Genomic DNA, 19,990 nt, shown 5'->3' with positions numbered 1-19,990 from the left:
CTTGATCTTTACCATAAACTTCTGGGAGGTGGGTTGGAACTCAGATCCCCAGCAGGGTTCACAGGGCCTGATCCGCCCCCGCCCCACCTGCTGCCCCATCTCCTACCTTTGTGCTGCCAACTCACAGAGCTCCGACCTTACCCACTTCTTTGTCTTCCTCATTCCCTCCGTTAGGCCTTTACCCTTGCTGTTCCCTCTGCTTGGAACCACACCGTCCCCCCACCATCTTTGCAAGGACATCTCCATCTGGCTTCCAAGTCTCAACTCAAATATCACCTCCTCTGAAAGGCCTCTCATTCCACCCCCTCTAAGCAGCCTTCCATCCCTGTCTGTCCTGTTGCTCTGTTGACTTTCCTTCACAGCACTTGTCACCATCTGATTATCTGTGTGTTTGTTAAGTTGTTTATTGCCTGTTCCCCGCCACTGCCCCCGCCTCAGCTAGGATGTTAGGAACAGTCCTGTCCACCACAGGGTCCCCAGCACTGAGCACGCTGCCTGGCACATAGTCGCTCAAAAATATTTGTTGAAGGAAGGAATACATTTTATTGGGGGATGCCTGGAAATCAGGAATGGCTTTCTAAAGGGGCTGATATTTAACTACACACTGAGAGTTCACTGCAGGGGGTGAGCATGGCATGAGCAAGGGCCCCGAGGTAGAAGGCATGAGCCCATTTAAAAAAAATTGTTATTGTTGTTTCATCTCCTAGTTTATTAACTAGCCACAGGCCACCTAGGTGACAGAGGTAGTCTCATTCCTCTAATATTTTAGTTTTAAAAGTATGATTATCATAACCTAACTAAGTACCAGCTATGTATACCAACGTATTCCTTTCCATAGAATTCAGGATAGGTCAGGGATTCAGTTAACTGGAGTGTGGGGCCCCAAATGGGGGGCACTGTGGAAACAGGGCTGGAGAGCGAGTTCGAGTTTGTATCTGTTAGAAATGAGTCAGCTTAGAGAAACAGACATCTCCCAACAACAGTGGCTTTAACACAATAGGATTTTTTTTTAACCATGTAAAATAAATCTAGAGCTAGGCATTGGGGATTGGTGTGGTAGTTGTGTTGTTGCTTTTGCCCTTAAAACCTCATGATCTCAAGATGGCTGCTGTGGCTCTAGCCTTCACAGCTCCATTCCAGGCAGGAAGAAGGAGCAGGGAAGAAAGGCAAAAGATGTCTGCCTCCTAAGTCAGTCCTCTTTCCCGGAAGCTCTACCCAGCAACTTCTGCTTATCTCCCACTAGCCAGAACACATGGCCACCTTAGCTGTAAGAGAAGCTGGGAAATGAAGTTTTCTAGCCTGGAATGTTGCCACACAGAGTACCACTTATAAGGAAGAAAGGAGAGACTGGTGTTTGGTGGGCAACTAGACAACTCTGCCAAGGTCAGAGCTTTAGAGGGTTTGAAGGTCAGGCTGTGAAGTCAGGACTTGACTCTGGAAGCAGCAGTGAGCTGGGGCTGATGTGGTCAGAGTGGATTCTTGGAAGATGAACTCAGCAGCATGTGGGGGCTATATTATGAGGCAATGAGACCCCTTAGGACAGCTCTGCAGGGCCCCACCTCTGCCTGTCACATCCCTTCAAGACTCAGGGGAATGAAAACAATACTGGAGAGAAACACAAACCAAACTAAAAAGTCCACCAGTGAGGTGAGAGCTCTGTGGGCCCGTTACACAGCAAGTCAAAGATGCAGGTCTGACGTGGAACTAACTGCAGTCAAAGGAAGTTGAGAACTGATTTAGTGTGACACCGTCTATGCCTCCCCAACCCCATCCCAAAACAGTACTCTGTATTTTCTACAGATGCATGTATGTGTGCATTTACATAGAAAAAGGCCTAGAAGTTTATACACAAAACTGATATCAAGGTTCGGGGAGAGGGATAGAATTGGGGCATGGGAGGGGTTTCAAGGGAAATCTTGGGCTTCTCTGTAACACTTGAAGTTTTGCTTTCTATCGTGTTTCTTTTCCCAGTTTTACTTCTTGTATCACTTAACATGTTCAGCCTAACTATACAGAGGTGTAATTGAAGTGAAATAAACTGCTCATATTTCAGATGTGCAATACGATCAGCTGTGATGTATGTATACATCCATAAAACCATCACCCCCATCAAGATCGCAGACATTTCCAGCACACCCAACAGCGCATCCCTCCCCCACTTCCCCTCTCCCAGGCAGCGGCTGACCTGCCTCTTTTCATTATAGATTAGCTTACAACTTCTGGAATTTTATATAAGTGGAATCATTTAGTATGTACTTTTTTTAGCTTAGCTTCTTTCATAGCATAATGATTTTGTGATTTATCCATATTTTTGCACATATTAGTAGTTCATGCCTTTTTATTGCTAAATAGTATTCCACTGTACAGCTATATACCATAGTTCGTTTATCCATTTACCTATTGATGGACATTTGGATTGTTTCCAGTTGTTGACTATTACTAATAAAGCTGTTGCGAACATTTGTATACAAGTCTTTGCATGGACACAAGTTTTCATTTCTTTTGAGTGAACACCTAGGTGTAGAATGGCTGGGTCATATGGGAAGTGCTTGTTAAGACACTGCCAAACTGTTTTCCAAAGAGGCTGCACCATTTTACATTCCCACTAGTAGCGTATGAAAGTTTCATTTGCCCTACATTCTGACAATACTTGGTTTGGTCTGTCTTTTTGATTTTAGCCAGTTTAGTGGGTGTGGCTTTAATTTGCATTTCCCTGACGAGTAATGATGTTGAGCATCTTTTCATGTGCTTATTGATCATTTGTGTACCTTCTTTGGAGAAATAGCTTATCAAATCTTTAGCCCATTTTTAATTGGGTTGTCTTTTTATTAATGAGTTGTAGGAGTTCTTTTTTATTTATTTATTTTTTAAAGTTTTTTTCTTTGTTTTGGTTACGTTGGGTCTTCATTGCTACGCTTGGGCTTTTCTCTAGTTGCGGCGAAGGGGGGCTACTCTTTGTTGCGGTGCACAGGCTTCTCATTGCGGTGGCTTCCCTTGTTGCGAAGCACGGGCTCTAGGTGCGCAGGCTCAGTAGTTGTGTCTTGTGGGCTCTAGAGTGCAGGCTCAGTAGTTGTGGCACATGGGCTTAGTTGCTCCGCGGCATGTGGGATCTTCCCCGACCAGGGTTTGAACCCATGTCCCCTGCACTGGCAGGCGGATTCTTAACCACCACGCCACCAGCGAAGCCCAGAGTTCTTTATATGTTCTGGATACCAGTCTTTTGTCCACTGTAAGTGTTACAAATAGTTTCTCTCAGTCCTGTCTTACCTTTTTTTCTCAGTAGTGTTTCAAAGAGCAAAAGTTTTAATTTTGATTGAAATCCAATTTATCATTTGTTTCCTTTTATATTTTGCACTTTTTTAATACAAAAAAGAACTTTTGAGAAACTGTTAAGAAACTTTTGTTTGCACTAAGGACACTCAGATTTTCTCCTCTTGTATCACTTTACATTTTTTTACAGGATAACACAGTCATGGATTATTGTTTAATTTTAAATTAACTTTTAAAAAGTAAATAAATGAAGTTTTTAAAAGTGGGAAGAACCTTTAAAATGGATATTAAAAGAGTACATACTATATCATTACGCTCTTACAATGTACAAAAGCTATGCTGGTAGGGACTTCCCTGGTGATCCAGTGGTTAAGACTCCAAGCTTCCACTGCAGGGGGCATGGGTTCAATCCCTGGTCTGGGAACTAATCTCCTACATGCTGCGTGGCACAGCCAAAAAAAAACACAAAAAACCAACAACAGCTGTGCTGGTAGAAGGCAGGATAGTGGTCACCCTGGACAGGGGCCAGTATATGGGAGACGCTTCTGGGGAGCTGGGAATGTTCCCTTTCTTGATTTGGGTCCTGGTTAAGGTGTTTGTTAAGTTTGTGAAAAATGTATCTAGCTGCAAACTTACAATTCATATTCTATGTGTTTCTCCTTATTTTCCAGGACTGTGTACAGCTGAATCAGTACACACTGAAGGACGAAATTGGAAAGGTAAATATCCCAGGAGCCAGGCTGGTTTTCCATATCTACCAAGGATGTCTCAGATACTGTGGAGGGAACCCCACTAGATTTGGGAGTGGGAGAGGAGTCCTTGGAGATGAGGCTGGGAGGGGGAGAGTTTTGTCATTTATGGTCCATCTGTTTTGTTTTATTTTGTTTTGTTTTACAATGTGCTGTGTTTCTACAAAAGCTCACAAAGCTTCCAGGGAAATTCCATATCACTAACATTGGTGTTGGCTTTTTTTCTCCTTAAGGTACTCTCACATCTGTTTTTGCTTTTATAACAGCCAATGGGCAGTATCATTGCAAGGGTCAAAAACTCAAATGCCAGTAGAGAGCAAGTGAATAATATAAATGAGGAAAACATGCTAGGTATAAGACAGTAGGGAGTGGTGAGGACTGTGGCAAACTGTTAACATATGGAAATGATTATGGCTCCATATCCATATCAGAATCTGGATTTTTATATCTGACCTGTTTTAAAATGTTGGCCACCAATTCAAACTTTCTAAAAACTGCAGATCCAACAACATACAGGGTGGATTTTGCCAATGGGCTGCCAGTTTGCAAGCTCTGTACTAGGGTCCTCATTTTGCAGATCATAACTTCTGGGTAGTATGTCACAGGCATCTCCCTTTATCCAGGGCTCCTATGGCGTGGTCAAGCTGGCCTACAATGAAAATGACAATACCTACTACGTGAGTATCCACATCCCCCTCCCTGCCCCCATCCTTGTCCAAAGAAAAAGGCTCCTTTCTAGCACTTGCCTTCCTGGAAGGTTTTCTTAGCTGTTGACTCATTTTATGCTTAGGTCATGTTTATTCTGTGCATTAGGAAGGAAGTGGGGAAATGGGGAGGTGAAGTGATTGGCTCAGGAAGATTGAGTGAATAAATTCAGCAAACGTCTCGTATCCTTACTCTGGGCTACCCTTTCTGCATCCTCCATAGCACTAAGAACTGGGTGGTAGTGAGACAAACTGCCATGTGGCTGAGACTTTGAAATCAGTCCAATGTGGGTTCAAATCCTTGCTCTCCCATGTGCCAATTATGTGTCCTTGGACAAGTGACATAAATGCTGAAACTCAGTTTCCCCATGTGTAAAATGTCCCTTGCCCATCACTCCGGCTCACTTGTGTCTTGATTCAGTGGTAGCGAATCCCAAGGTTTGTGGCCTCCCAGCTGGGAGAGCTGACCTGGAACCTTGGAAGTACCCTCCGGCCTGGAGGGACCCCAGGACTCCAGCTTCCACACAACCTGTGGAGTTGACCCATTCCAGTGACAAGGTGCTCACTACATTGTCCTGCGGCTGCTGGGTCATCGACAGCTTGGGCAGGCCTAGGAGTGGAAGGAACTCTCCCTCCTCCCTCCTACCCATTTTAACCAGGATGTGGGGTCTTTCCTCCCACAGGCAATGAAGGTGCTGTCCAAAAAGAAACTGATCCGACAGGCGGGCTTTCCACGTGAGTTTGTTGGGCCAGAGCCTTTGTTCTTAGGTGCAGGGGCTGGGGCAATACAGAGAAGACCCACTGAATGGTGTCCCCTGCAGAGGTGTCCTGGGTGGATTCCCCTAAGACAGCGTTGGGCCTCCTGCTGACGTTTTAAAATTCATTTTCTTCTAAAAATATTTATTGAAGTAATATTGGTATCAAGTAAAAAGAATCCCTCAGAGGAAAACAGTTTGATTGTTCCTCAAAAAGTTAAACATGCTGTGACCATATGACCCAGCAATTCTACTCCTAGGCATATATACCCAAGAGAATTGAAAACACATGTTCACACAAGCTCGTACGTGAAGGCTCATAGTAGCACTATTCATAATAGCCAAAATGTAGAAACAACCCTAAATGTCTGTCAACGGATGAAGGAATAAACAAAAGGTGGTCTGTCTAGTCAATGGAATATTATTCAACCATAAAAAGAAATGAAATTCTGATACATGCTGCAACGCAGATGACCTTGAAAACATGATGCTAAATGAAAGAAGCCAGACAAAAAAGGCCACATATTGTATGATTCCACTTACACGAAATGTCCGGAATAGGTAAATCCACAGAGACAGCAGATTAGTGATTTCCAGGGGCTAGGGTTAAAAGGGAGCGGGGACTGACTGCTAATAGGTATGGGTTTTTTTTTGTGGGGGAGTTGAAAATGTTCAAGACTTGGTGGTGAGGGACTTCCCTGGTGCTGCAGTGGTTAAGAATCCGCCTGCCAATGCAGGAGACACGGGTTCGATCCCTGCTCCGGGAAGATCCCACATGCCACAGAGCAACAAAGCCCGTGTGCCACAACTACTGAGCCTGTGCTCTAGAGCCCATGGGCCACAAGTATGGAGCCCGCTCGCCACAACTACTGAAGCCCGTGCACCCTAGAGCCCGCGTGCCACAACTACTGAGCCTGCGTGCTGCAACTACTGAAGCCCATGCGCCTAGAGCGCATGCTCCACAAGAGAAGCCACTGCAGTGAGAAGCCCGTGCACTGCAACGAAGGGTAGCCCCTGCTCGCCGCAACTAGAGAGAAAGCCTGGTGCAGCAAGACCCAATGCAGACAAAAATTAAAAAAAAAAAGACCTAGTGGTGATGGTTTCACAACCTTGTGAATGTACTAAAAACCATTAAATTATATATTTTAAAACGATGAATTAAAAAAATTGAAATACCATAAGGTATTTCAATTATATCTACAAAAATGCAAAAGAACAAAAGGGTGTGTAATGGAGATCAACAGTTTCTTGCTGTACTCCTCCCTCTCCCTAGAGGCAGCCCCCACTTTTAGCTCTTTTAGGAGCTGGTAGTTACTGCATGTGATCAGGTGTAGGTGAGCATATGCTGCTCCAGCATAAGCTCCCTGCCAGCAGTGCTGAGCAAAATGACTTGAGCTGAAAAGAGAAAGTGGATAAGAAGAAACATAAATCCCAAAACCCTGTCCTATCACCAGGACCCTGGTTTATCCTGCTTATCTGAACTGAGCCAGTTAATATCCTTGTGCCATTATTTCTTGATTTATTAATTTTTGACATTTACTTCTGACTTCCTCTGAGGATGACTTAAACCACTCCTCTCCTCCCTTTCCCTAACCAGGCAATGAGGTGATACCACGATGTTCAGCTCCTTTGTGGTTACTGCCCTTGTCACTTTCTTCTTGTTACAGCAGATGCAGCAAGTATCTTTCCTTTGAACTTGCCTTGCCTCTGTTCACATCCCACTCTGACACCTGCACCTCTGCTTTTACTTTTCCAAGGCTGACACATCCACGTTCTGTCTGTTAGTTGCACTTAGATCCTTACTTACGTATAATATGCAGTGTAAGTGTTTTGACTGTGGACCTTTCCATCACTGTGACCTTTTGACTATCAGTCACTGCAGGGCCAAGCAAGTCCTTTGTTTTTTCTCTCATCAGCTCTTACTTCTTTTCCTATCCCAGACTTTATTTTATATCTCTCCTACTTCCATGAGTTATGGAGGTGAAGGATAATGTTTTTGTCCATCTTATGGAGTGGGAAAACTGAGCTCCAGAGAGGGGAATATTGAGATTGCTGAACTAGACCTCAGACTTCTTTTCCTTGTACCTCAGTGAACTCTTGATTCTCACTGTGGCCTGGGGAGTGGGACAGGAAGGAGAGAATTAACAGAAGGCTGGGCAAGGGGACTGGGTGTCCAGTGTTTCCAGCAGCAGAGGAGTCAGATGAAGAGAAGGCTGTTTAAAGCCCCTGGTGGGGGACTTCCCTGGTGGTGCAGTGATTAAGAATCTGCCTGCCAGTGCAGGGGACACGGGTTCGATCTCTGCTCCGGGAAGATCCCACAACTACTGAGCCTGCGCTTTAGAGCCCGTGAGCCACAACTACTGAGCCAGTGCACCACATCTACTGAAGCCCACGTGCTCTAGGGCCTGCGTGCCGCAACTACTGAGCCCACGTGCTGCAACTGCTGAAGCCTGTGCGCCTAGAACCCATGCTCCTGCAACAAGAGAAGCCACTGCAGTGAGAAGCCTGTGCACCGCAAAGAAGAGTAGCTCCCGCTCGCTGCAACTAGAGAAAGCCCGCATGCAGCATCGAAGACCCAACACAGCCAAAATAAATAAATAAGTAAATAAAGACCCCTGTGTGACATCAGCCATTCCAGCCCTTCTGAGAGCCCCCCACTTCATTTGTCCTGCCTACAGTCCCCCTCTGCAGAGGAAAGTCTCTTTGCCTTGACTCTGGGATGGTTCATGTCTCCTCCAGGTCGCCCGCCTCCCCGAGGGACCCGGCCAGCCCCCAGGGGCTGCATCCAGCCCAGGGGCCCCATTGAGCAGGTGTACCAGGAAATTGCCATCCTCAAGAAGCTGGACCACCCCAACGTGGTGAAGCTGGTGGAGGTGAGGTGGGGAGACACGGAGGAGAGAGGGAGGCATGGTGATGGTCCAGCCCTGTCTCTGTTATTATCAAAATGCCATACCACTGGTTTCCAGGGAGAGCCACATCACATCAAACAGCCTGTTGCAGGGCTGAGTGGTAGTTATTTCTCCGGGCTCCTTCACCCTGTTATCTTGTGTAATCCTCACCCCTCGCTCGGACTATTACTTCCATTTTATAGACGAAGGAATTGAGGCTCAGAGGGATACTGAGGCTTGCCCTTCACCTGTTTCTCTCTTTTTGGAGCTGGTTCTCCTTCTGCTATACGTATGTGTAGTTGTAGCACAAAAGCAGCCATTTGCATGTAAACAAATGGGCCTGGCTGTGTTTCGATAAAACTTTACTTTCAGAAACAGGGGAGGGCCAGAATTGGCCTGTACGCTGTACTTTGCCAACCCCTGCTCTAGATCTCACACTTTGTGGCCTCAAGACCCTTTTATGCTCTTAAAATAATTGAAGAAGGCAGAAAACTTTTGCTTATGGGGGTTATGTTTATTAATATTTATCACATTAGAATTTAAAACTGAGAAGCTAAACAAATTTTTAATTCAATTTAAAAACAACAATAATCCTACACATTAACGTAAGTGATTTTTTCAAAGAAAAATAACAGAACTCTAGGTAGGCAAGTGCGTGGGTCTGACTTTTCCTCAAAGGGCAGAGCTTAGGGTTCCAGGTTGGCTGTCCCAGGCCTCTGCCTAGGATGCATCCCTTTCTCAGGGCTCTTGTCCTGTGACTCTTAGATGACTAGGGAAGGTGAGTGTGGTATGGGAAGAGGTGGGCGGACCAGTCTAGCCAAGGAGTCTGTCTTTGTTTCTTCCCAAAAGAAGAGAGATGGTGGCTGCAGGCTATCTCCACCTGTCACACCGAGTTTCACAATTTCAACTCACTGATGCTTGAGTCGGCCATCTTAGAGGAAGCCCACGGGCACTCGGTTAGCGCATGTGTCTGGGTCCTGTCAGGATCTCCCCTCTCCCTGTGCCCTGTGGTGCCCCACCCAACAAGACTCTGCCAGCTTACCTGTTCATTCATTCATCAGACATTTCCTGAGCACCTACTAGGTGCCTAGTCCTGTTAGAGGGCACCAAGGAGACAACCAAGGTAGATACAACATGGTGCCTGCCCTTTGGAGAGAGGAAGATAGAAATAGTGATAAAATGAAAGCAGGAAGGCTGTAAAAGAGAGAAAGAAAGTGCTGTGGCAGTTCCAGGCAGGGAGACATCATTTCCTGCCAGGGCAGGGGGAATGGGGACAGGATTTGAATTTTCACCCTGATGACCAGTCCGTCGTCTCCTAGGAGACAGGTGGGATTCTTATTCAAGCTGAGACATTTTCCAGGGGAGGAATTTGCCCCCTCCTTTTCGTAACCTCCTTTCTGGGTATTTAGGACCCTTGAGGATTGGGCTAGAATGCGCTTATTTTCCAGATGGCTATTTGGATCACACACTCTGGGTTTTTTCCTGTGCCCTTCATCTTAACTAGGAAAAACGGTGGAAAGCACAGCCCTCCCATTGGCAAATGCAGTCATGTGGATGATGCTTCCTCCCTGCTCATACCTTTTCTCCCTCTTCCTCTCTCCTGCTCTTCATCTCCGGCCTGTTCCATGTGGCTATGCCAACAGGTCCTGGATGACCCCAATGAGGACCATCTGTACATGGGTAAGAGAGCCCTTACTTTCTGCCACCCTTGCTCAGGCAGCTGCTCCTGCCAAAGCCCAGGGGTGCTCTTCAAGCAACCCCTGCCCCTGGCATCTCCCACCCTTTCCTGCTCCAACTGGGCCCCACACAGAAGGCTGCACCCCTGGTTCAAAGCAGGAGGTGGAAAGGAGTTCTTGCTGGGACTTTATCTGGGTGTCCTATTCATCCATTTGCAGATATTTATTGAGTACCTACTGTGTGTTGGACACCATTCTAGGCACGAAGGATGCAGTGATGAGTACGAAAGATGAGGCCCTTGCTCTTATGAAGCTGGTATTCTAGTCAGGGAAGACAGATAGTCAACAACTACAGTCGGCCCTCTGTGTCCACGGGTTCTGCATCTGCAGATTCAACCAAGTGTGGATCGAAAATATTAAAAAGAAAAAATTTCAGAATGTTCCAGAAAGTAAAACTTGAATTTGCAAAAAGTAAAAATGCACTGGCAACTATTTACATAGCATTTATATTGTATTAGCTATAAGTAATCTAGAGATGGTTCAAAGTATAGGGGAGGATGTGCATAGGTTATATGCAAATACTACACCATTTCATATAAGGAACTTGAGCATCCGTGGATTTTGGTATCCACGGGGGTTCCTGGAACCAATTCCCCATGGATCCTGAGGCAAGACTGTAAATAAAGCAGATAATCAACTTCAGATAGATACTCTGAAGAAGATTAAACAGGGTGATGTGACAGAGAGGTGGAGGGGTCACGGCAGAGAAGAGGTGACCATTTAGCACCTGAATATCAAGGACACAGCCCTGTTGCATCTGAGGAAGAGCATTCCAGGCAGAGGAAACAGCAGGTACAAAGGCCCCAAGGCTGGTGAGAGCTTAGTGTGTTTGAGAAAAATGGGACTGCAGCAGAGAAAACCAGGGAGAGGGGGTGGGGATGAAGATGGAGGGCCTGGGAGGCCATGATGGGGCATTTGGAGCCTTGAGGGGCCATTGAAGGGTCTGGGCCCTGAACACTGAAATGGAAGCACTCAGGTATGTCCTCAGAGACCTCGTTTTTAAAAAATGATGAGGACATGGGGCAATTCTCAGTCAGTTCCCAGCATAAGCACTGATGAGGGAAGGAAGTGCAGGACTAATTCAAAGCTGGACAGCAGACTCTCAGGCCCAGGAAGGCGTGATCAACAGGTCATGTGTCCCGCTGTTGTCTGGCTTGGGTAGGCGTTCAGACTAGCGTATTAGCGTATGCATTTCGCGCGGGTACATATGACAGCCGGGAGGGGTGTTAAGGAGATGGGTGGTATGGGCAGGGCCAAGCCCAGCCTGTCTCCGGGATGAGCACAGGGTGATCCTTTGCTGCACAGGCAGTGGTTAATCATAAATAATGGGTCTGGTCTGGAACTAGAGCTCAGAGCTCAATTTCCCCTACAGTAGTTGCCATGGTTCAATTCCAAGGATGATGTCGTTGCTTAGGACATTTTATTTTTCATCACCCCCCCCACCCAGGTTTTTATTATGAAAAATGTTAAAGTTGAAAGAAGAGTACAATGAGTACCTGTATGCCTACCGCCCAGATTCAACAGTTAGTAATTTTTGTCATATTTGCTTTATCAGTCTAGCCATCCACCCATCCATTTCTCTGTATATATTTTTAAATTTTATTTATTTATTTATTTATTTTTGCTGTGTTGGGTCTTCGTTTCTGTGCGAGCGCTTTCTCTAGTTGCGGCGAGCGGGGGCCACTCTTCACCGCGGTGTGCGGACCTCTCACTGTCGCGGCCTCTCTTGTTGCGGAGCACAGGCTCCAGACGCGCAGGCTCAGTAGTTGTGGCTTACGGGCCTAGTTGCTCCGCGGCATGTGGGATCTTCCCAGACCAGGGCTCAAACCCGTGTCCCCTGCATTGGCAGGCAGACTCTCAACCACTAAGCCACCAGGGAAGCCCTCTCTGTGTTTTTTTTTGCTGAACCACCCAAGAGTAAAAGTAGCAGACGTCTTGACACTTCAGCCCCTAAACATTTTGGCCTGCATCTCCTACATGATCACAATAATCCTACCGTTATTGCACCTGGAAAAGTTAATGCCAGTTCCTTAAGAGCATCTAGTGTGCAGGCCATATTCCAACTTTAGAACTTTAAAAACCTTCCTTTAGAAACATTTTAGAAGGTACACATGAGCAACATCAGATATGATAACTTTAAAAAATTGTGAAACATTCATATAATAAAAATATGAACATCCACAGAATCATAATTTCTCAAAATGTGGTACCAACACCACTTTAAGTATATGAGACGATTTTAGGTGGTATTTGGACCAACATTTAAAAAATGTTTTAGGTTTAATTTATCATTGCACAGGAAAAACTATAACCAGCACACCAAACTCATGATTTCCTGGATATTAGTACCCGGGATAAGGGTAAAAGTTTTAACACTAAGTCAATTTAAAGAAAAGTGTGAAATAAACAATAGTTTACATGGTATATAAATATGGCCAGATTATAAAAATGGTAGGCAAATGAGTGGAGTTTGGGGAAATATAAAAGAAATCATAAAATGTGAAAGATAATTTTTGGCCCAGAATGGCATCCCCAGCGTAATTTGCTCGCTTGGGGCCCCAGACCTGACACTGAATGGCTTTGGGCTGTTTCTGAGGAGATGGGTCGTTCTTTCAACAAACATTACAGTTTGTCAGGCCCTGTTCTAGGCTCTTCAAGGAATGAAACTCAAGCCCCCACCCCCCCCACCCCCGCTCCCTCAGGGCACTTCATTGCTCTGGTGAGGATGGACAGACACACTCAGACCTAAGTCTTAGGCATCGGCTTCCAAGGTGACAATATCATGGGAAGAAGCTAACCTGAGCAGGGTCATGGGAGTCAGGAGCTCCAGGTTGGGGAATTGGGAAACAGAGTGGCTCCTCGAGATGCCTCACTGAGGTGACATTTGTGCAGGACAGTGGAGACCAGATGGCAGAGGACATTTCACACCATTGTAAAACTTTTCCTTTTACTCTGAGCGAGAAGGGAGCCCCTTTAGGGTTTTGAGCCGAGGAGTTGAATGAGCGTGTAAAGAACGTGACCCAAGCCTCAAAGAAGAGTTTCCTAAGCCATTTGGACCAGGCACCTTCATGGACAGAGTTTTTCACTTCTTGAGGTGGCAGTGTGGGAAGGAGCCATGCGATTTTGGTATGTGATTCCAGCGGTTTTGAAAAAAATCCCGGCACTGTTATTTTTTAGTTTCCAGCCACAGCTGTGTGTGGTGAGGACAGGCACAGCAGTCTGTGAAGCCAGGTTGCAGGTATCAGCAAGGGTTCTGCAACTGCAGACCTGACCCTCAAAGGGTAGAGAATACGACTGGTATTTCTTGGGGTTAAAAACTTTGCACCACTGCTCAGTTCCAGGAGCGGTTAAACTGTAAGTGACTGAAAATAGACCTGTTTCAACAGGCCAACTTCCCTCATGCCAACCGAGTTATAGTGCTTGGGAGGAAGCACAGAAATTCATGAAGCAGCTCTTGAAAGTTAAGTTTACATAACCAAGGTGGGAAAGAGAGAGCTGAGGGGACCAGCGCTCCTGTCGGTGGAAGCCTTACCTTCAGCGCCATTACTTTTGCTTCTAACCACAGCCTGAAGCCACAACAGATTTCCCCTAACTACGGTTTGGCCAACACTGGTTGAACGTGAAAACAGGGTGGGCCCTGGGGGAGTTAAGTTCCTTTTCAGGTCAGAATCTTTAAGCCCTCTTTTTGTCTGAGGAGCTGGCTCTTTCCCCTTGGCCACCTCAGCCCTTGGACAACCTTTGAAACAACCCTTCTTCCATAAGAAGCTCCAATGTGGGTAGATGCTTCCAGAAAACAGACAATTCCCAAGTCATTCTCCACTGGATTTTGAAATCCACTGTGCTGTTTTTTTCATTTCCTAAGGTACAGCTTCATATTCCCAGTTATATTTGTACAAGTAGAACAAAATTAAAATAACTACACCACATGACCCAGCAATGCCACTCCTAAGTATATACCCCAAAGAATTGAAAGCAGATAGCCACACAAATACTTAACATGAAAGTTCATAGCAGCGTTATTCATAATAGCCAAAATGTGGAAATAACCTAAATATCCATCAGTTGATGAATGGATAAACAAAATGTGGCATATCCACACCATGGAATATTATACAGCCATAAAAAGGAACAAAGTACTGATACATGCTACAACATGGATGAACCTTGAGAACATGCTAAGCGAAAAAGCCAGTTACCAAAGGTTGCATATTGTATGAGTCCACATATATGAAATGTACAGAATAGGCAAATCTATGGAAACAGAAAGCGGATTAGTGGTTGCCAGGGGGCTAGGGGGAGGCACAGAGTTTCTTTTTAGGGGCTGAAAATGTTCTGGAAGTAGATAGAGGTGATGCTTTCACTGGAGGCAGTGGAATACTAAATGCCACTGAATCATGCATTTTAAAATAGTTTAACGTTCTGAAAATTTCACCTCAACTTATAGAAATGCAAAAAATAACCCACCCCGCCAGCAACAAAAAAAAACTGTGCATTCCCTGAATATGATTTATGTAATACTTGATGGTTTGGGGGCGGTCCCCACATACACAGGGCTGGGAGGAAGCTGGCAGGGAGTGAGGCATTTGTATGTCGCACATGACTGTGAGTCAAGAAGGGCCCATTTAGGAGGAATAGGATGAGTTGGCCTTTGAGGTGGTGGGGAGATCTCCATCCCCCACCTCTAGCTCCAAGCCTTGGTTTGGATTGAGAATCACAGGAAAGGGTTTGAGGGCTAGCTGACCACAGAGTGCTGAAGAGTTGGAACAATGTTCTCCTTTTTATTTATTTATTTTTGGCTGCGTTGGGTCTTTGTTGTGGTGTGCGGGCTTCTCATTGTGGTGGCTTCTCTTGTTGCAGAGCACGGGCTCTAGGCACGCAGACATCAGTAGTTGCAGCATGCAGGCTCAGTAGTTGTGGCACACAGGCTTAGTTGCTCCGTGGCATATGAGATCTTCCTGGACCAGGGATCGAACCCGTGTCCCCTGCATTGGCAGGTGGATTCTTAACCACTGCACCACCAGGGAAGTCCTATCCAACAATTCTTGATGTAGCCTGGCAGCTTGGAAAATGTGATAGGGGTCATCGAAACCTCTTCTTGCTGTTTCTTGAATTGAAACTTTGCTAGGGTTCGGAAGTCCCCTAGGGCTACTTCTTTGTGCCTAAGTAAATTGACGTTTGGGTTGTGTCCCCTTAGACCTGTTCTGTGGCATAAGGTGGCTCAGGACTTGGGTGTGAGTGAGAGGACATAGTTTAGCATCAGTTAGATCCCTGGGAGACGCCCCCACCCCCCAGGTATGAGAGGAAGATGAAAGGAGTCCAGGAGCCGCCCCCACCTGTCTCGGGTCTTCCTGCTTTGTTTTCTCTGGTAGAGGGTCCTCAGCTGTTTGAGGACTAGAAGTACAGCCAGGCTGGGGTCCCAGGGATACCAGAAATCTCTGACTCCTAGCCTCCTCATGGGAACTTAGAAAAGCAGAACCTTCCATGGTTTTGGTTCAGTGGACTGTTCCTCGCCCCAGCCCCAATGTTAGTTTCAGTGCTTCTTGGTGTTTCTAGGGGTGGTTGGGAGTTGGGGAGGAGGGGGAGGAAGATGGATTTCCGAATTCCCAGTGTAACCATTCACCCCCTTCTCTATCCTACAGTGTTTGAACTGGTCAACCAAGGGTGAGTGTCCCCATTCCCAGCAGGTGTGATGCTTGAAGCTTCTTGAGCTGCAAAGCTGAGTGAGGTGGTGAGAGAGGGCAAAGGCCAGCGTGTCTGGTTTGCTTTTCATGCATGTATCGACTTTTCAGGCCTGTGATGGAAGTGCCCACCCTCAAACCGCTCTCTGAAGACCAGGCCCGTTTCTATTTCCAGGATCTGATCAAAGGCATCGAGTATTGTAAGTGGGGCCTGTGGGAGGACTCTCACCCAGGGGGTGCTTAGCATTTCCAGGTAGTGGATGGAAGGTGGAGGGTTTCTTATTTCCCTCCCGCAGCACAGGTAGGTGTGCGGGAAGAAGAACTGTCTGAGCTGCAGAGAGACCTGCTGGGGCCATGCCCCCTGCGAGCAGAAACCCTTCTTCCTGCCACACAGAAAAATTAAGTCATAGTGTTAGTGACTGTTATTCCAGCACTTTCTATGTGTCCCAGGCACTGTTAAGTGCCTTGCATCTTCCCTTATTCCCAACAACCCTGGGATCCTTTTAATCTCCTGGAACCTTAGTTCCTCATCTGTAAAATGGGAATAAAATATCTCTCGCCAGGTCGGCAATCCGCCAGGACATCAGTAGTTCTGACTGGCAGGGTGTCCTTTCTGCCTCTGGTTGTTAAACATGTTGACTCATACCCTTTGCCTATTACATAGGATTGTTGTGAGATTGAAATGGGGTGAATGGGAAGCACTTAACACGGGGCAAGGCCTCAGACTGGGCATTCAGCAAAGTCAGCTGCTGCTCCTATTACCAATGTCATCATTTCATCATCACCGTCATCATCACCCTAGAAGTGCAGTTGGGTCTTCCAAGCCATAGGACTGTCCTCTCCCATGAGCTGACATCCAGGCAGGAACAGTTAGCCTCAGTCCTCAGTCCTGTTGTGCTTCACACTTGAGATTGACCTGCTCCAGTCATTGTTGGTTTGGTGTTCAGGTCGAGTGGTGGCATTAGTAAATGAAAAGATGTTTGTCACAAGTCTTGAGGCTTCTAGCTGGGAGCCAAGCTCAACAAAAACTCTCCACACACACATGACTTAGACTGTAGGAGGCAGTTACCAATTGCTGTTGGCAGTCAGTGTTTCACTCCTCACTTTGGAGGATGGGACAGCTTCCTTAGAGACACTCCCCTTATCTTTCAGAGCTGTGGGTGTTCAGCAGGTTTGAGAGGGGAAGGCTGGGAAGGGCCTGGGACCCTGAGAGAACGGAGAGGTTCCTGCCTGTGTCTCTGAGCTGTGTGGGCCACATGGAGCTCCTCACGTGGTTTTCCTGCCCCCCCTCTCTCCCATCCCACCCCCAGTACACTACCAGAAGATCATCCACCGGGACATCAAACCTTCCAACCTGTTGGTTGGAGAAGATGGGCACGTCAAGATTGCGGACTTTGGCGTGAGCAACGAGTTTAAGGGCAGCGACGCCCTCCTCTCTAACACCGTGGGCACTCCCGCCTTCATGGCACCTGAGTCGCTCTCGGAGACCCGGAAGATCTTCTCTGGGAAGGTAGGTTTGGCCCTGCCTGCAATGAGGAGTTCTGCCTGTGTTATGGTCCTTTCAGCTGTAAATGACAAAAACCCAACTCACTGGCTTAAACAGTGAATCCATTGGACCATGTGAATGAGGAGCGGGGTGCATTTGTTTTCAGGCTTGGCTAGATACAGGGATTCAAAGAGGAATCCATCTCTCCATCTCTTAGCTCTGTTTTCCTTTTTTTAAAAAAAATTTTGTCTGCACCACGTGGCACACGGGATCTTACCTCCCCGGCCAGGGATGAACCTGTGCCCCCTGCAGTGGAAGCGTGGAGTCTTAACCACTGGACCACCAGGGAAGTCCCCTCAGCTCTGTTTTCCTGAATTGGTTTCCTCCCCGGGTGGATGGTCATCAGCAGCTCCAGACTACTTTCTACCAGTTTACCAGCCTCAATTAGAAAGAGCTTTTTTTTTTTATGAAGAGCTCCAGTGAAAATCCTGGGATTGGCTCTGATTGGCCGAATGTGGGTCATGTGCCCATCCTTGAACTAATCACTGTGCCTGGGGGAAGTGTTGCTCTCATTGGCCAGGCCTGGGTCCTGTGCCCACCCAGAGGCGTGGGGTTTGGGGAGCAGGAATAGTCTCACCCAAACTCCCATGGACTGAGCAGTCAAGAAGACGTGGTTCCCCAAAGAAAAGCTGAAGGATTGGATGCTGGACAGGTGAAAGCATTAGACGCCCTTTACTGCCCCTTGGCCCCTCACACGGAGCTCTTTGTCTTGCAGGCGCTGGATGTTTGGGCCATGGGTGTGACGCTGTACTGCTTTGTGTTTGGCCAGGTAACAGGGTGGGGTGTCCTGTATCCTGGGTGTTGTGGGTTGCCCCCTTGGATTAATAGTTATCTCTCCTTGCAGGGAGATAGAACTTATTCACTTAGAAAGTTATTTCATTTTATTTCCACCATTAGATCTGAATATGAAAAAAGATGCCTTTCCAGATATACATAGCTGTATATGATAGTCATATGTGTGACAAAACGAGCTGTTAAAACAGAAGGATTGGCAGAGGCTCTAGAGGTTGTAAATACAGTAGTTGATGAATTTAGGGCAAGGACAGCAAATGTGCCACCTCTACCCTCTCCTAAACTGCAGATAGGCATCACTAATCAATAACGGCACTCTTTCTTCCTGAGCCTGGTACTGCTTTGATGTTCTTCTCAACAGTGTTCCTAGAAGCTGTTGTTGGAGGAATAGAATTGGAATGGAAGTTAAAACCCGTTTGGCATCATTGATTTAGGGAGTGCTGTTTTGTCTTCATTCTGTTGTTGTTCTTATGTTGTTTTTATATAACTGACATTTAGGGGCTTCTATTTTAAACTCTGAAGTTCAGGTTGATTATGTGAGGATTATTCCTTTTCATGACCCTGTACTCCTGTTGAGGAAAGCTTAAGAAACTAGTCCCATGAGGAAGTAAAGGAGTTTATAATCTCCTCCCCCGACCCAACATTTGATGAGAACATTTTCGATCATATAGCCAAGTTGTTAAGAATTGTACCTCCTTATATACACTTCAGAGTGCAGTCATTAGCTAGAGCTCACTCTTGGTGGTTTTCATTTTTTTCTTTGGGGGTAAAATTCTCATATCGTGGAACATACAGATCTTAAGTGTACTATTTAATGAGTTCTGTCAAATTGATATACCTGCACAATCCAAGCTCTTATCTTGTTACTGCTCTTAATGAAATCATTTTCCTCGGACAGGAGTGGACCAGGTCACTTTCTGTGACCTCTTCCAACCTTCTGAGCACCCCACATAAAGGTTTCTTTTTCCAGAACAATCCCTGAGCTCCTCCTGGGTCAGGCCCTCCACCAAGTGAAAGCATCAACTTGTCACCCAGGGGTGGTGCGTGAACGGGCTTCTTAGTCAGCCCGGTCTAGGCTTTGCGCTTCCCAGGACACGGCACCTCTCTGAGCTTCTGGTTTTTTTCTCTTCTGTAAAATGAGAATCATATTTACTATTTTTTATGGCTTCTGAGAGGATCAACAGAAATAATTCAAGCATTCATTAATTCAGCAGGTATTTATTGAGCCCCTACTTCATGCCAGGGATGTTCCTGGGCACTGGGTGTCAGCGGTGAGCAAGACAGACAAAAACTCTCTGTCCTCTTGGAGCTGATGTTCCAGGGCAGGAGTTAAACAGTGGACAAATTCTTTTTTTTTTTAACATCTTTATTGGAGTATAATTGCTTTACAATGGTGTGTTAGTTTCTGCTCCATAACAAAGTGAGTCAGCTGTACATATACATACATCCCCATATCTCTTTCTTCTTGCGTCTCCCTCCCTCCCACCCTCTCTTTCTTTTTTTTTTGGCCGCACCATGTGATATGCGGATCTTAGTTCCCCGACCAGGGATTGAACCTGTGTCCCCTGCAGTGGAAGCGTGGAATCCTAACCACTGGACCGCCAGGGAAGTCCCCAAATACATATGTAATATAATGTCAGGGGGAGGTGCTATGATGAGAAATCACATGGAGGTGGAGGGGGTGTCTGTTTTAGACAGGGGCTCCGGAAGGCCCCCCTGAGCGGGTGAGCTTTGATCAGACACCTGAAGGATGGGAGAAAACAAGCCACGCAGATGTTGGTGGGAAGAACATTCCGGGCAGAGGTAACAGCCAAATGAAATGCTGGTGCTGAGAAACCTCAGTACAGGGCCTGGTCCTGGCTAAGCCCTCAC

The 19,990-nt window shown here is 46.4% G+C and overlaps 1 protein-coding gene across 4 annotated transcripts in view; it reads left to right on the top strand.

The window, feature by feature from the left end:
* Positions 1-19,990, top strand: part of CAMKK2 (calcium/calmodulin dependent protein kinase kinase 2) — a 56,061-nt gene that overhangs the window by 17,361 nt on the left and 18,710 nt on the right. For all 4 annotated transcript variants that reach the window (XM_032602423.1, XM_032602421.1, XM_032602420.1 and 1 more), the window contains exons 3-11: positions 3,942-3,989; positions 4,643-4,696; positions 5,407-5,458; positions 8,218-8,351; positions 10,010-10,046; positions 15,742-15,763; positions 15,892-15,980; positions 17,091-17,290; positions 18,042-18,095. In XM_032602423.1, coding sequence (XP_032458314.1) covers positions 3,942-3,989; positions 4,643-4,696; positions 5,407-5,458; positions 8,218-8,351; positions 10,010-10,046; positions 15,742-15,763; positions 15,892-15,980; positions 17,091-17,290; positions 18,042-18,095 — 690 coding nt within the window. The remainder of the gene's footprint in view (positions 1-3,941; positions 3,990-4,642; positions 4,697-5,406; positions 5,459-8,217; positions 8,352-10,009; positions 10,047-15,741; positions 15,764-15,891; positions 15,981-17,090; positions 17,291-18,041; positions 18,096-19,990) is intronic.

Source organism: Phocoena sinus, chromosome 14 (genome assembly GCF_008692025.1).
Source record: "Phocoena sinus isolate mPhoSin1 chromosome 14, mPhoSin1.pri, whole genome shotgun sequence".
Taxonomy (NCBI): Eukaryota; Metazoa; Chordata; class Mammalia; order Artiodactyla; family Phocoenidae; genus Phocoena; species Phocoena sinus.
The sequence above is the reverse complement of the archived record's forward strand: the minus strand, read 5'-3'. Positions and strand labels throughout refer to the sequence as shown.